Genomic DNA, 15874 nt, shown 5'->3' with positions numbered 1-15874 from the left:
GTTATACAAGAAGTAGAAATCAGGGATTAGATAAGAACCCAATTCCAACTAATCATTGAGTATTTTTTTGCATTATTATTTGAGTATTTTGCATTGTCATATTTTTCTCCCTCATAATTACAAATGTAACTAATCTGGTTTAAGGTAAGTAAAAGTTAGGAATGCCGAAGGATCATATCAGAAACAAGAGTTAAACATATTCATTTCAATAAGCAGCACTTTTGGATTGTAAAAAATTGTCTGATTATGTCATTAAATTATTCGTTATAAACCTTGTTTTAATTGGTTGTATCTTTTCTCATTCACTCTACTAGGAACAGAGCTTCTTAGTCTTTCCCCACTCACTACCTTTGCCTAAGAACCGGGGATATAGGCATATGAAACAGGTATGCCAACAGAACATTTACTGATAATAGATCATAATTCTATGACCCCCACATTCAGTTGGGAGACCCCTTTTTGGTGTCAAGATCCCCAGTTTAAGAGCTTTATGCCAGAAGTCAAGATTAAAAACCAGAGGTTTAAAATAGTCCTGCCCCCTGTCATTTATGCTAACCACCTTTTAAGTGCTTGGCGTAGTGAAAGAGTATCTCTCTGTCTACAATGTAGTTAACATATCGATGCTATGGTGATTATTGATTATATATCATTATTAATAATCATTCCGATTCATTGCTGATTTGGACGATAACGCTTAACGCGTACATGCAGACAAGTGTAACCCCGAGAAGCTGGGAAAGAACAGTATCCCTTCATTAGTTACAATGTAACAGAAGAGATCCAGGGGCTGGGAAACAGTGTTCCCGAGCGAGTGGCTCACGCGCCGAGCCCCGGAGAGCGGCTCCGCAGGAGCCTTTCGGGCCCGGAACAAAGCCCGGAGCCCGGGCTCCCTCGCGGATCCGGAGGGAAGAGCGTGAGGGCCGAGCGCGTCCGATCCCGGCTTTGTGCTCTCAGTGATAAGCGTGCGGATGCCCGAGCGCCTCTCCCTCCAAGACCAAAGAAAAGGATGGGGAACAATCGATGGGCGCCGAGACCGCGGGCGGCAGCCAGGGAGAACGGGGGCCCCTTCGCCTACTCAGTTCCTAGGTGGCGGAACCGGGCGGCTCGCGCCCCTCTCAGTCCCTGCGCCGCTCTCAGCACGCTCTCTGTACCCCCCGGCTGCGGAGTCGGGGGAGAATCTTCTCCTCCCTCCGTGGCCCGTGCGCCCCCGCTCACCTGCGGGGTCCGCGGGCCATCCTCGCCGAGCCGGGGGCGAGAGGGGCCGCCTCAGAGGAGGAGCTCCTCGAGGGCAGAGGCTGCCCGCCGCCGCGCGCTCGGATCCCCAGCCAAGGCGCCCTCTAGTTCCTGGGGCATGAGCGCCACGCCCGCCCCGGGATCTTCGGCCGGCCCGGCCCGCTCGCTTCCTCCCCTCCCCCTCCCCCTCCTCGGGTCTCCGGGCGTGCAGCTTTTGGCGCCAATCGGGAGGCGGCGCTGTCCGCAGGGCGTGGGGCGACGCTCCCCGGCGGGGCGGGGGGGAGGGGAGGCGCGCGCTGCTGCTGCTGCTGCCGCCGCCGCCGCCGCCGCCGCCGCCGCCGCGTGACCCGTAGGCCCCGGGGCTGAGCTCGAGCGGCCAGGCTCGGCGGGCGGCCCGGGGCGGGGGCGGGGATTGACGGGCTGACGGAGGCTGTGGCGGGCTGGGCGCCGGGCCGGGCCTCGGCGAGCGGCCTGGGCGGCTGCTCTTCCTCGGGCCGTCGGAGAGCGGCAGTGTGGCCCCGCGCAGCGCGCGCTCGCTCCCTCGCTCACTCGCCGCTCGCCCCTGCGCGCCTCTGCTCCTGGGCTCGGCTCGGCTCCCCCGCCGAGCCCGCGGCTTCTCTCGCGGCGCTCCGGGGAAGGCGGCGGCGGCGGGACCGTGGGCCGCTTTGTGTGCAGTCCCGCGGCGCGGCGGCCGGGCCGGGGCTCCACCTGCGGACCGCCACCCCGCGCTCCACGCGCCACCCGCCCGCATGAGGACGAGGTAAAGGCGGCGGCCGAGGGCCCGGGGCAGGCCGGGGCGGCCCGGGGCGCGAGGCTGGGGACGGCCCGGCGCGGAGGAAGACGCGGTCGCTCCCGGGTGGGGGGTGGGTTCCGAGCCGGAGGCGGGGGGCGGCCGGAGCGGACGCGGGGGACCGCGGCCTAAGCCGAGCCCCCTAGGCCTCGGCCTCGCCTTCTCCCGAAGGCTGTCCCGTGGTGGAGGCTGCCCCGGCGGAGGCTGCGCCGGCCCGGGCCCGCGGATCCCCGCCCCCACCCGCAGCTGCCGGGCGCCGGGCGGTGGCTGCACCCGGTACCGACCTCATTGTGGACCCGGCGCCGGGGAAGTCCCGGCATGAGCCGGCCGGGGAGCCGCGCGACCGGGGCGCGGGGCCGGGAGGTGAGGCGAGCCGCGGCGCCCCTGCAGCCCCCGGGCCCCGGCAGCGTTGCCCCCTCCCCCCCGCCGGCTGGGCCCTCTCGGATTTGGGGTTTGAAATGAAAAAGAGGTTAGAAAGTCGTCCATTTCCCGCTGAACTTTTGTTTTCTGACCGATAGAGGCCGGTAGAGGAGCGCCGGAGAAAGTTGTGCCCACCATGGACTTCCCCCCTGTGCAGCCCAAGCCGCCCTCGGGCCTGGGCCTGGGCAGTTCGGACGCCAAGATCGCTTACCCCCCGGGGGTCAAGGAGATCACCGACAAGATCACCAACGACGAGGTGGTCAAACGGCTCAAGGTACTCCCGCCTGCGCCCCCAGAACCCACCCTGGGTCCTCCCTGCCGCCTCCTGGGCAGTGTCCCCAGAACTCGCCCTAGCGGGGACCTGCTGCTGCCCCTGGGGCCAGCACCCCCAGCCTGAGAGGGACTGACGCTTTCCTTTTAAAGCTCCTTTGTAAAACTATAGACAGGACTGCCCTAGCCTCTGGTAGCCAACTCAAGCTTCTTCTAAGATAGTTCTAGATTCATCCTGTTCAAACATTTGCTCTCTTCCCCCTCCCCCATCCCCAAGAAGGTATCCAGTATGTCTTTTGAAAACTTGAATGGTAGGGTCGTAGCATTGCATTATGAGAATTTAGAAGGTTGAAATCTTTCAGGGATGGGGAAAATGTCAGTTTTAAAAAAAAATTTAAAGTTTATGTAGAACAGTTGGCAGGGAAAGTTGAATGAATGTTCGAGGTGAAATCTCAAACTTAAAGTGTTTTTGTAAGTGCAAAAACCTGTTTTTGGAAATTTTTTTTTTTTTTTTTTGCATGAAATGCTTTAAAAAATGAATACTTCTAATTTCCTGAAAGAAAACTGGCCTATAAAATAATTTTGCAAAATTGGGTTTGTACATTATTTGATAAAAGTGTTAATGGTTAACACTACTTTTTAAGATTCAGTTCTGGAATAAGAAGTTGACTTAAGTCCATGGGCTCTGTGTGGTTTTAAGAAAGTTCAATTCATTGTAGGTGTCTTTGACTAATTTGCTCAGTTGGCATGGTGTTTTTCAGCCTAGTTTTGTATGCCAGCGTGTTTAACTTTGTTGTGAGATTATAGGATGTGCCCCTACCTTTGGTCAGCTTGACATTCATTTTGCATTTGTGGATGGATGGATGTAATTTATCACAACTATTGGAAAAATAACTTTGGAACATTTATTGGCAGTTAGTCTTCATTTTACTGTTGCAAGGACTGGACTTTGAGATGTATTTCCTCCAGGGAACTTTTTAAAGTTTTCATCTGTCTGCCATCCATGAAATCTGGAGATGGACTTTACCAATGAACTTTCAAAGTGCATTCTTCATAGGGACTTTTTTTGTAAAGGTTCTTGTATTGTAGCCATAGTAGTAAGTAGAGATTCAGAATAGATATTTCCGAAACACATAGTCTGAATTGGAAACATACTTAGATGTATCTAGCCCAACTTTTGTGGGAGTACCATGACTTAGTGGAGAGTACCCGACTTCAGTCATGCCTTCAAATATTACCTCAAACACTTTACTAACTATATGATAATGGACCAGTCACTCTCATCTTCCTTATTTGTAGTCCTAGGATAACTGTAGTACATTCTTCACAGCATTATTCTGAGGCTCAATTTAAAGTCACAGATATAAAATAATCTTGGAAGTGTTTAATAAAGAGACATGATAGTACATCTTCAGCCTTGGTTGTCTTCACACAAGCTGTCTCATACCTGGAATGATCTCATCAATTCTGCCTCTTGTGATCCTTTATTTTCAGAGTTGAGCTTCAATGTCGCCTCCTCTTTGACAAGGCTTTTCCTTATTTTTTCTTCATCCTAGTTGTTAGTTTCCCTCCATTCCCATAGTTTACTGTGAACACATTATGTAACCCTGGAAGTTTTTTGAGGACTAGCACTGTTCTGTTTTTACTTCATAAGCACAATGTCTTTTACATGCTTGGCATTTAATAAATACTTGTTGAATCGAATTGTAAATATCAGTAAAAGTCTGAGCAAAGGCTTGGATGTCAGAGGGGAGTATGTTTTGGTGGAATAGAATATAGTTTACCTTGAACTTAGATAAGTGATATAGTGAGTGAAATTAGCTTCATTTTATGACTTTTTCTAGTGCTTATCTGCTTTGTAGCAGAGAATTCTATCCCCCTCCAAGTTGGGAACAACAGAAAATCAAAGAAGATAGTAATTCCAGGGTACTTATAGCTAGGGTAAATTTGAAGTGGTGGACAGTGCTCTAAAAGATCTGTAAAATGAAGCTATAGTGGAGTAGGAGAAGAGGGATGAGTCAAAAGCCTTGAAGTCAGTAATTAAGAAATATGAGTAGGAAGAGAAATGGAAAGATGAGCAGTTGGGTTTGGACGTGAGAATTTCAGTTCAAAGTTACCTGGAAATTGTATTACTGGAATGTCTTGTGGTGAGTTTAGTTCCATTTTTCATTTCTTTTTTTAGCATTTTGAAATTTACAAATGACAAGCATGAACAGTTCCAGATAAAAAGAATAGAATGGATTGTATGTGGTACCATGAATCTCTAACATGTATACACATTTTTTTAGTATGTATTTAATTTAATGTTCCAACACTGCTGTTTGGTTGAGGCCAAAGTTAGTTTTCTGGTGGGTATATTAATAAGTAGACTTCTCCAGGTCATTTATCCCCTTTGACATCTGTCTGGATGATAATGACAATAGAACTCTCCCCACAAATTCTGCCTTTTCCTTTCTTTGTTCCTTTCTTTCTCTCTTTCTTCCTTTATTTTCTTCTACACAAATGTATTATCTCTTCTTTCTACTTCCCTCTCCCTATATTGAACAATAAAAACAAAAATAAAACTCTCGTAACAAATATACACAGTCCAACAAGATATTCCCACTTTGATTATGTCCAGAAATTTATTTCTCATTTTTCATTTTATGTTTGTCACCTCTTTGGTTGGAAGTGGATTGTGTGTTCTTTTTTGTGTTGATTGGAATTCTAAAAATATTCAAAGTTGCTTTTCTTTATAATGTATGAATTTTTCTGTTTTTGTTCACTTCACTCAGAATCTGTCCATAGGAGTTTTATCAGTTTCTTCTAAAACTGTCCATTCTATCATTTCTTGGTGGTTTGATAGGATTCCATTACATTGATATGCCATAATTTAACTATTCTCAAGTAGGTAGGTCCTTTGTATAGATCTTTTCCCTCTTTGATCTCTGTAGCGTAAGTGTAAGAGTGACACTGCTGGATCTTCCTTGTTTTCTTGTATATTTTCCTTTCCTCATTCATTTCGGTTCCAGATCTTTAACTGTCTGTAGAAATTTCCCATTTACATGCTGCTATCACATCAGACTATCTATACATGCCTGAACTGAATTAGCCATTTCATCTTCAAACCCAGATTTGTGTGTGCCATTAGTTTTAGTAAATTTTAAAGCTTTTAAATTTCAGATTTATTTTTGTCTCCCTCACTTCATTATGCTCTCTGTATCTAGTAAGTTAATTAAAAGCTGTGCTTTTTTTTCTTTTTAGATCTCTCTTCAGATTTGTCTCTTTCTCATTCCTACTGCTACTATTTTATTCTCATGACTGAAAACACATTAATGATTTTGTAGCTGATCTATCTTGTCTTATGTTTAGTTTCATCTTGCCTCTGCATACCATTATTGAAATTAACTTTCTCAAGACATTATTTCTATCATGTTACACCCCCCTGCTTAAGAACTTTTTTTAGATACCAATATGTGGGTCTTGACAATCAGATTTTTACTAGTGGTCAACTCATTAAATGATTCGTATAATTGACCAATATATCTTCTGTAGACTGAAATGACTCAGATACACATATTGTTATTTTTTTCCAATGTTTACAAATACTATGATGAGTAAAATACAAATTCATTTAGTTGTTACTGAACATATAGTTGCCTTTTTGTCATTATTTTCCAAGTTAAAATATTCAAGTAGTTAAACTTTGTTTTGGTAGTATGGTCTTTAGGCCTCTGCTATAGTTCTGTTTTTTTCTTTACTGCCTAACAAAGATGTTCTTACTGTTTGTTATCAAAAGTTGCAATCAAAATATTTATTAAGTGGTGTTATTCTGTATACCAGGTGTGGGGTAATCGCTGGGAATACAAAGAAAAAAAAAGTCTGTGATTTTATTAGGGGAGGAAATAGGGGGAAAAGCATACATGTGAAGATAGAAGATATAGAATAAATGGAAATTAACCTTAGGCTAGATAGCATTTGCATTTGGGGAGACTTAGAAAGGCCTTCTTGAGAAGGTGTGCTTGAGCTGAGTCTTTGACCAAAACCAAGGATTCTAAGCAATGGAGAGAGGGAGAAAGAACATTTCAAGCATGGATGGGGAAAGAGCTAGTTCAGAGCCTGAAATGGGAGATAGAATATCTTGGTCAAGGAGCAATAAGTAGGCCACAAGAATGTATTATTGATTGAATCAATGGAAGGGAACATGTTGCAAAGAGCTTTAAAGGCCAGATGCAGTTTATATGTGATTATAAAAGTAATAGAAAGCCACCAGAGTTTATTGAATATAGAGTGGAAGTTTGACATCCAAAGACTGACTTAGGCTTTAGCAAAATCAGTTTGGCAACTGAACAGAAGATACATAATTGCCTTCAAGGAGCCCCACAGTCTGATGGAGGAAATGAGCAAATAAATATGTATAAATAAGCTACATACAGGATAAAAAGGAAATAACAGATAATAAATTACTAGAGTTAAAGGAGTCTTCCCATAGAAGATGGAATTTATGTGTGTGTTGGGGGGTTGGGGGGATTTGAAGGAAGCTAGAAGGTGGAGGTGAGAAAGGAGAGGATTCCAGATTTGAGGGACATCCAGAAAAAAATATCCAGAGTGGAGAAGTAGAGTGCCTTGGTGAAGGAACAGCAAGGAAGCCAGTGTTACTGAATTGAAGTGTACATGGTGAAGAGTAAGGTATATGAAGACTTGAAGGCGGGAAGGAGGAAGGCATAGATTATGAAATATTTTGGATGTCAAACAGGATTTTTCTATTTGGTTTTGGAGGAAATTGGGAAGGCACTGGAATTTATTGAGTTGAGAAATGGGAAAATCACTGTAGAGTCTATTTGGAAGATGGATTGGAAAGGGGAGAAATTTGAGGTAGGCAGATGCACCATTAGACTATTGCTGCAGTAGTTCAAGTGGGCAATAATGAAAGTCCATAATACCAGAGGAGCATTCAAGTGTTGAGGCAGAGGTGAAGTCTACAGGGCTTGGTCATAGACCAGACGTGAGGGGGTTAGGGGGAGTAATAGTGAGGAACCAGGTTGCAAGTCTGAGGGACTTATCAGAGAGTATTGGCCCCTATAGTAATAGGGAAGGTTGTGGGAGATATGGGGGATTTTTTTGGGGGAAAGATAATGAGTTCCATTTTAGACATAATTGTACTTAAGATGTTTGCTGGATATCCACTTTGAGATGTCTGAAAGACTTTGAGAGTTGTGAGAATGGAGGTCAGCAGAGATTTTGGGCAGGATAGGTAGATTTGAAAATCATCAATATAGAGATGGCAGTGGAATCCATGTGAAGTAGTATAGAAAGAAAGCAAAAGAGGGTTTATGATATAACTTTGGAAGGGGACACCTCCCCTTAAAGGATGGCAGAGTATTCAGATAGATAGATAGGAGGAGAACTGGGAGAGAGTAGTGTCCAGAAAACCTAGAGGGAAAAGAGCAATCAGTGATGATAGAGAGGTCAAGGAGAAAGAGTTTTGAAAAGGCCATTGGATTTGGCAGTTAAGAGATCACTTTCAGTGCAAGGTTAAGATTGTAAACCAAACCATAAGGAGTTGAGAAGTGAGTGAAGGGAAAGAGAAAGCACCTATTGTAGGCGTCCTTCTCAGGGAATTTGGCCACAGATGGCCAAGGAAATATGAGGTGAATAGCAAGTGAAGGTTTTTTTAAAGATGGGGAAAATGTAGGCATGTTTGAAGACCTCAGAGGAGCCAGCAGACAGGGAAAAGTAGAAGGTAAGTGATAAGAGAAGCTGAAACACAGGGTAGTTGTTTTGGAGAAGATGGGATGGGACAGATAGTGGGGTTGGCCTTGGAAGGAAGGAAAGGGAAGGTTCCTTCTTCATATGAGGTGGGTGAAGGAGGAGAAAGTAACAAAAGGCATCTAAGTGAAAGGAGGTGAGGAAGAGAGGAGGGGGAACACTGAATGACTTCATAGAGGCATTTGTGAGGTGGAGGTGAGGAGAAGATGTGTTACAGACTTGAGAGACACTCACAGCAAATCAATGGAGACAAGAGAGGCATTACTCCAGGTGAGGCTGAATCAGGAAATGTTTGAGGGGGACTATTGTCCATTGAGGATGGGATTCAGCTCTGAAGAGCTTTAAGAGCTAAACAGAGGAATTTATATTTTATCCTAGAGAGACAGTAGCCAGACTCTGGAGTTGATTGAATAGGTTGTATGGTCAGCTTATGCTTAAGGAAAGTCACTTTTGATCACAGGGAAGGAATGGACTAATGTAGGAGAAATGAAGAAGGCTCTTTAGGCTTAATATTCTCACTTCTTTCCCTTCCTCCTCTTAGCCACGGTTTGTAGTTCAGTCTGTCCCGATCCTTCTCTAGATTTAGTCCAGCTTTTCATTTCCCATATAAAAGATGGCACTAGTTACTGGACAGTGACTGTGTTGAGTCTGATTAGGACAGTGCCATGAGGCTGCCGTCTTGCTTATTCCGAATGCTCTTTGTCAACATATTTGTAATCTTGTCAATGTGAGTTGTTCAACACACATTTATACTTATGCTTCTAGGCAATTCTTATTTCTGTTCTCCCAGAAATTCTTCTTGGAATTCTTAACTCTAGGTCCTTTTGCATATTTTAGTTAGCACCATAGCCCTAGCACCTAAACTGTTCATTTGTTATTCCATAATTTCTGTATGACCCTCTTATCCTATCCTGTTTTTCTTTGATATTTTTATGCCACTTATTTTGTTATAGTGAATATGTAGTGTTCCAGACTTGGAGTCAAATCCTGGATTCAGAATCCTAATTCTGCCACTTACCTATTCACTCATGCTTGAACTACCTAATCTCTCTGAGCCTATTTCCTCATTTATCAAATAAGGCTGACATAGTACCGGCCTCCTAGACTTATCAAATATAAATGCACTAATGTCTGGGAAGCACTTGGCAAGTTTTAAAGTGCTGCATAACTGTAGGTAATTGGTAATGTGCTATGGCTGATCTCTGCTCAAACTTGACATGATCATTTTGAATCTTCAGAAATTGTAGTATTTTGTAATTTGCAAGCATTTGATAACTATTTTAAATTACAAATTAAAATTCCATTAGTTCTTTTTGATTATCATATCACTTTGTACACTGGGAATATTTCTATTTGGTTTTTGACCCATATGTCCTCCATTCTGTAGTTTTGTAGTTTTAACCCAACTGTGGGACTTTATATTTGCTCCTGTTTAATTTCCTCCTGCCAATTTTGGTGCTAGCCTGTCAAGATAATTTTGAATCCTGGGTCTGTCATCTGATGGATTGAGCTCTCCTTCCTAACTTTGCATTATTTGCATATTTGATATACATGTGACCTATGTTTTCTTCCAAATCTTTGCTAAAAATGTTAAACAGAACAAAACCAAGAACAAATCTATAATGATAATATGAGAACAACTGTAGAAGTGAGTAATCAAAACCACCTGACACAGTGGCCTTGGTTGGCAGGAACTAGAACATTCTGAATTCATAGTCTACTGAGGAGGAAAAATGTTTTAGTACCGGTCATCTGGAACAAATGATCAATTATAGGATCACAGATTTAGAGATAAAAGGGACCTTAGAGAATATCTATTCCAACTACTTCAGTTGAGGTCCAAGAGGGTTAAATGAATTGCCTTACTTTAGTAAGCAAGCATGAGATGGAATCTGAACCCAAATTCTCTTGGTTTCAAAACCAGCACATTCTCAGCTATTCAGCACTGCCTCTCTTATTGCATTTAATCTGTTTGTTTGTCTTTTATATTGTTATAGTCATTGTATAAATTAATTTGCTTTCTTTCCTCTGAGACAGCTAGGTTCCTCAGTGGATATACCTAGAATTGGAAAGATCTGAGTTCAGATCCTATTTCTAATGTTCACTAAGCTGTGGGACTAGACAGGTCATCTAATTTTTTCTGCCTCAGTTGTTTTTGGAACAATAATGGCACCAACTTCCAATGTTGTTGAAAGGATAAAATGATTTGTAAGGCACATTGCAAAATTTAAAGTGATATTCTTATATTGCAGTATTATCGATTTCTAGAATGTTGACAAATTAATGATGATGCAGTTTAGTAATGATGATAACTCTGTATGTGTGTATATGTATATAAATTACACCAGTACTTAACATAGTTTCTGGTACACAGTAAGTGCTTAATACTTGTCAAGTGATTTCCCTTCATTGATATAGCTAATAACCCATCAGTGACTGCTCATCCTGTAAGCTCATAAACTTACCACTGGAAGTCTGGCTTTCTTGGAGACTTCTCTCTAACATCGAATGAACCAGTGGAAGATTCATATTATTTACTTGTCATCCTATACCACTTTCACCATTTTCCTAGCTTATCCTTTCCTGTCATATACTCTTTCTAACAATAGTGATGTATTTTATTCTTAAAAGCTCTTCATTGGTTATATGTTGCAGAGTTCTGACACTCACCCTGAATGTTCTAATTGTCCTCCTTGTGATACTTTTAATACATGGCATGTAGAAAGCAAGATGCCTCAGAGCATAGAACACTGGTCCTGAAGTCAGGAAGACTATCTCTGTGACCTTGAGGAAGTCCATTACCTATATTTGCCTTAGTTTCTCATCTTTAAAATGTACTGATGAAAGAGATGGATCTTTGCCAAGAAGTATTGGGGTGCTACAGTTAATAAGGCCTTGACGACTAGAATATGACTGACCAATTGAACAATAGTAGCTCTATCCCATGCTACCCCATAGTGATACTAAGATAAATTAGTGTTAGAAAGAAGAGCTTTAAAGTGAAATGAGCAGAACCAGGAGATCATTACATACCCCAACAATGATACTGTATGAGGATGTATTTTGATGGAAGTGGATTTCTTCGACAAAGAGAAGATCTTACTCAATTTCAATTGATCAAGGATGGACAGAAGCAGCTACACCCAAAGAAAGAACAGTGGGAAATGAATGTAAACTGCTTGCATTTTTATTTTTCTTCCCGGGTTATTTATATACCTTCTGAATCCAATTCTCCCTGTGCAACAAGAGAACTGTTCAGTTCTGCACACATATATTGTATCTAGGATATACTGTAACCTGTTTAACATATATAGGTCTGCTTGCCATCTAGGGAATGGAGTGGAGGGAGAGAGGAGAAAAATCGGAACAGAAGTGAGTGCAAGGGATAATGTAAAAAATTACCCTGGCATGGGTTCTGTCAATAAAAAAAATTATTTAAAAAAAAAAAGAAAAAGAAAAAGAAGAGCTTGATCCCTAAGAGATCAAAAAATATTGCCGTTCTTTCTGTGGTGGCAAAGAATTGGAAATTATTTGGATGTCCATTATTTAGGGAATGGCTGAACAAGTTGTGATATGTGATTATAATGGATTCAGAAAAACTTGGGAAGATACGTATATGAATTGATGCAGAGTGAATTGAACAGAATCAGGAGATCATTTCACACAGTAACTGCAATATTGTAATGATCAACTGTGTGAAAGTATTAATCTGGTCAGCACACTAATCCAGGACATTTCAAAGGACTCATAAGAAGTGCTATTCACCACCAGAGAAAGAATTGTTGGACTCTTGAGTGCAAATTGAGGTATAATTTTTTTCTTTTTTTTTTTTTCCTGATGTAGTTAAAAGGGAAATGTTTTACATGATTTCACATATAAAATTAGTATCGTTGCTTGTCTTCTCAATGAAGAAGGAACTGACGGGGAATTTAGAACTCAAAAAAAATTTAAGTTAACATTAAACAAATACTTTTTTTTTCCTTAAAAGATGACTTTACTTTCATAAGAAGTTTGACATCTTTAAAAGAGCTTTGCAATTCTCTGAAAGCAATTCTGTCTGCTCTTTAGTTCCAATTCTTGTATCAGGTTAACTATATCATCTCTCCTAAGGCTTCTTAAATTTTTTCCACTTGCAACCCCTTCTGCTTGAGAAATTTTTATGCAATCCTGATAATATAAAATAGGTATACAAGTCAAACATTTACTGATAATCATGAAGAGATTTTTTTATAACAATTCTTTGGTATGTGTGTCTATATATATGTATACACATTTACATATGTGATTTTATCATTAAAGATAAAAGCAAATTTACATACTGATAAGATGGATGTGATTATTTTTCATAAATAATTAAATCTTAGTGGAATGTTTGATAACTTTTATTGTTGCCTAATTTTTTGTAACCCCACATTGTTATATGACCCACAGTTTAAGAAGCTTTGGTCTTTCCAAATGCATGTTGTAATCTGGAAAATGGACATGATTTATCTGTTGTTCTTTTTTTGTGTGGATGCTGCTACTGAACTCCTTTGGGTGATTAGAGATCATTGAGGCTCTGTTGTGTTCCCAGGACATAATGCATTGAGCACAGTGTCACAGGGGAACATCTGGAAAACCATTCTGTCTCCTTCATAACAGTGGTTAAATACTTTTAGCTAGCAGTTAGTTTCTGTTTAATGTTTTGTATGATGTTTATGTTTAGAGAGTTATTGAGCTGGGTTATCTGTGTTATATCATTTCATGGAATCTTAAATTAATTTTATTATACTAGTAGGAGACAATTTGTTGAAAAAGAACCTGTGAAACCAGTGACAATGGCATTTTAGTAGTCCAAATATGGTAATTCCCCTGCTCTTGATGAAAAAACTTTAACTTTTAGAATCTTTTCCCACTCTTCTGTTTGTTGTACTTCCTATTTCATCCTTAAATGCCATTGAGATATTTTGCCAAGCTTTCTTTAAACTTGTTTTGTTTCTCTCTTTGCTTTTTTGAGATGCTGCTATTCACAATCTCTATAGTTCATTGTAAATTTTACAAAAGGTAGTATTCTAACTCTTCCTTTTGTCTGTTCTCTCTTCATTTAGTAAGTCATTTGAAGACAAAAGCTGTTTTTTGTTTGTTTGATTCTTTGCTGTTAATTAGTTTATATTGGTTAAATTTCTCTATAAAATTACTGTAATTGGTGTCATTGAGCATTAACTGAACTAACTAGTTGGATTGAGTTGTTTCATTATATGACAATTTTTTTTTTATTATTATTGTTTTTCTTGCTTTTTACTAATCCTGATTTTGGTTCTGGTAAATTTTTGGTCTGACTACACTACACATAGCTGATTTAAGGACTGCCATGTCAAAAGCAAATCTTTTCGAATTTAATTTCTCATTTCATGATGTTATTTGTCTAGGATTTAACAGTTCTTTTCTTAAAGAAGGTATAAAAAGTCATGAGACTTCTATGTCATCTGTAAGCCTTTGGATTTTTCTCATTTCTTTTTCCTAAATTGTATATTCCTTCTCCCTTTCCCCCCATCTTTACTTTTCCTAAGTTCATATTGAAATCACTGTATATCAGAATGTATGATGTTTTAATTTGTAGTTCTTTAGTCCTTTGTAGAGTTTCTTTGCCTCTTCATCTTAAACAGGTAATATTAATTTTATAGTGATCTTTTTGTACATTATAGTCATCAATGTTGCAAAAATGTGCATGGAGCCGTCTATCCTTTTAGTTCCAACTTCATTCTTCAGGCTTTGTTTATAGCATTAATATCAAAATTAATGTAATTCACTCAGTCATTGGACAAGGATTTCAAATAAATTGAAGTTTGTAGTTATGGAATCATAAAGCAGTAGTGTACACCTGTCAGATTGGCTAAGATGACAGGAAAAAATAATGATGATTGTTGGAGGGGATGCGGGAAAACTGGGACATTGATGCATTGTTGGTGGAGTTGTGAACGAATCCAACCATTTTGGAGAGTAGTTTGGAACTATGCTCAAAAAGTTATCAAACTGTGCATACCCTTTGATCCAGCAGTGTTACTACTGGGATTATATCCCAAAGAGATTATAAAGAAGGGAAAGGGACCTGTATGTGCACGAATGTTTGTGGCAGCCCTTTTTGTAGTGGCTAAAAACTGGAAACTGAATGGATGTCCATCAGTTGGAGAATGGTTGAATAAATTGTGGTATATGAAAATTATGGAATATTACTGTTCTGTAAGAAATGCAACAGGATAATTTCAGAAAGGCCTGGAGAGACTTACACGAACTGATGCTGAGTGAAATGAGCAGGACCAGGAGATCATTATATACTTCAACAACAATACTATATGATGACCAGTTCTGATGGATCAGGCCATCCTCAGCAACGAGATCAACCAAATCATTTCTAATGGAGCAGTGATGAACTGAACTAGCTATGCCCAGAAAAAGAACTCTGGGAGATGACTAAAAACCATTACATTGAATTCCCAATCCCTATATTTATGCACACCTGCATTTTTGATTTCCTTCACAAGCTAATTGTACAATATTTCAGAGTCTGCTTCTTTTTCTACAGCAAAATAACGTTTTGGTCAGGTATACTTATTGTGTATCTAATTTATATTTTAATATATTTAACATCTACTGGTCATCCTGCCATCTAGGGGAGGGGGGGAGAGGGTAAGAGGTGAAAAATTGGAACAAGAGGTTTGGCAATTGTCAATGCTGTAAAGTTACCCATGTATATATCCTGTAAATAAAAAGCTATTAAATAAAAATAAAAATAAAAAATAAATAAAGCAGTAGTGTTATGGGCAGTTTTGATTACTTTTATAAAGTCTTTTATTTGTATTGTTTATACAAAATCCAAAGGAGATTTATGTAAATCTTTGCACATGTTTTCACAGCTTAGTGGTCTTCAGTGCCTGAATGAATTTTATACTAGGAGGGATCAAATTTTTATTTTGCTAACCTTAAAATACTTTTAAGTACTTGTCATAATCCCCATAGTTAATTGTTTAATAATGGATTTTAAACACTTTGAAATTTACAGAGCACTTTAGATATATTTCTTTTTAAAACATTGAATTTTTTTTTTTTTTTTTTTACACATTATCTTTGTGTGTTCTTCCCCTAACCATAGAGCCCTCTCTTAGCTTGATGGCAAAGTGGCAATTCAGCAAAACCAATTAAATGTGACAATACATGCAGAATTCTACCTTTATTGTCTTCCATTTCTGGAAAGAAGAAAGGGAATTGTATTTTATTGTTCAAGATCTAGATTTCTCATAGTTATACAATATTCCATTTTTGTTGTTCTTTCCATTTACTTTATTGTAGACAAGGCTATTTTTCTGGTTCTCTTGGTTTCACTTGGGATCAGTTTATATAAGCCTTTCTGTATTTCTTCATATGTGTGTGTGAGAT

The 15874-nt window shown here is 40.4% G+C and overlaps 1 protein-coding gene across 4 annotated transcripts in view; it reads left to right on the top strand.

Annotated features, from left to right (window-relative positions):
• The first annotated feature begins 1681 nt into the window (after positions 1 to 1681).
• The window catches only part of PDS5A (PDS5 cohesin associated factor A), a 133028-nt gene continuing 118835 nt past the window's right edge, over positions 1682 to 15874 (top strand). For 3 of the 4 annotated variants that reach the window (XR_004230019.1, XM_031941543.1, XM_031941541.1), the window contains exons 1-2: positions 1682 to 1993; positions 2542 to 2717. Coding sequence is in view for 3 of the 4 variants with exons in the window: in XM_031941543.1 (XP_031797403.1) it covers positions 2580 to 2717 (138 nt within the window). In the remaining variant the exon portion in view is untranslated. The remainder of the gene's footprint in view (positions 1994 to 2541; positions 2718 to 15874) is intronic. The other variant, XM_031941542.1, reaches the window with a different exon arrangement.

This window comes from Sarcophilus harrisii, chromosome 6 (assembly GCF_902635505.1).
Source record: "Sarcophilus harrisii chromosome 6, mSarHar1.11, whole genome shotgun sequence".
NCBI lineage: Eukaryota > Metazoa > Chordata > Mammalia > Dasyuromorphia > Dasyuridae > Sarcophilus > Sarcophilus harrisii.
This window is presented reverse-complemented; position numbering and strand designations above follow the sequence as displayed.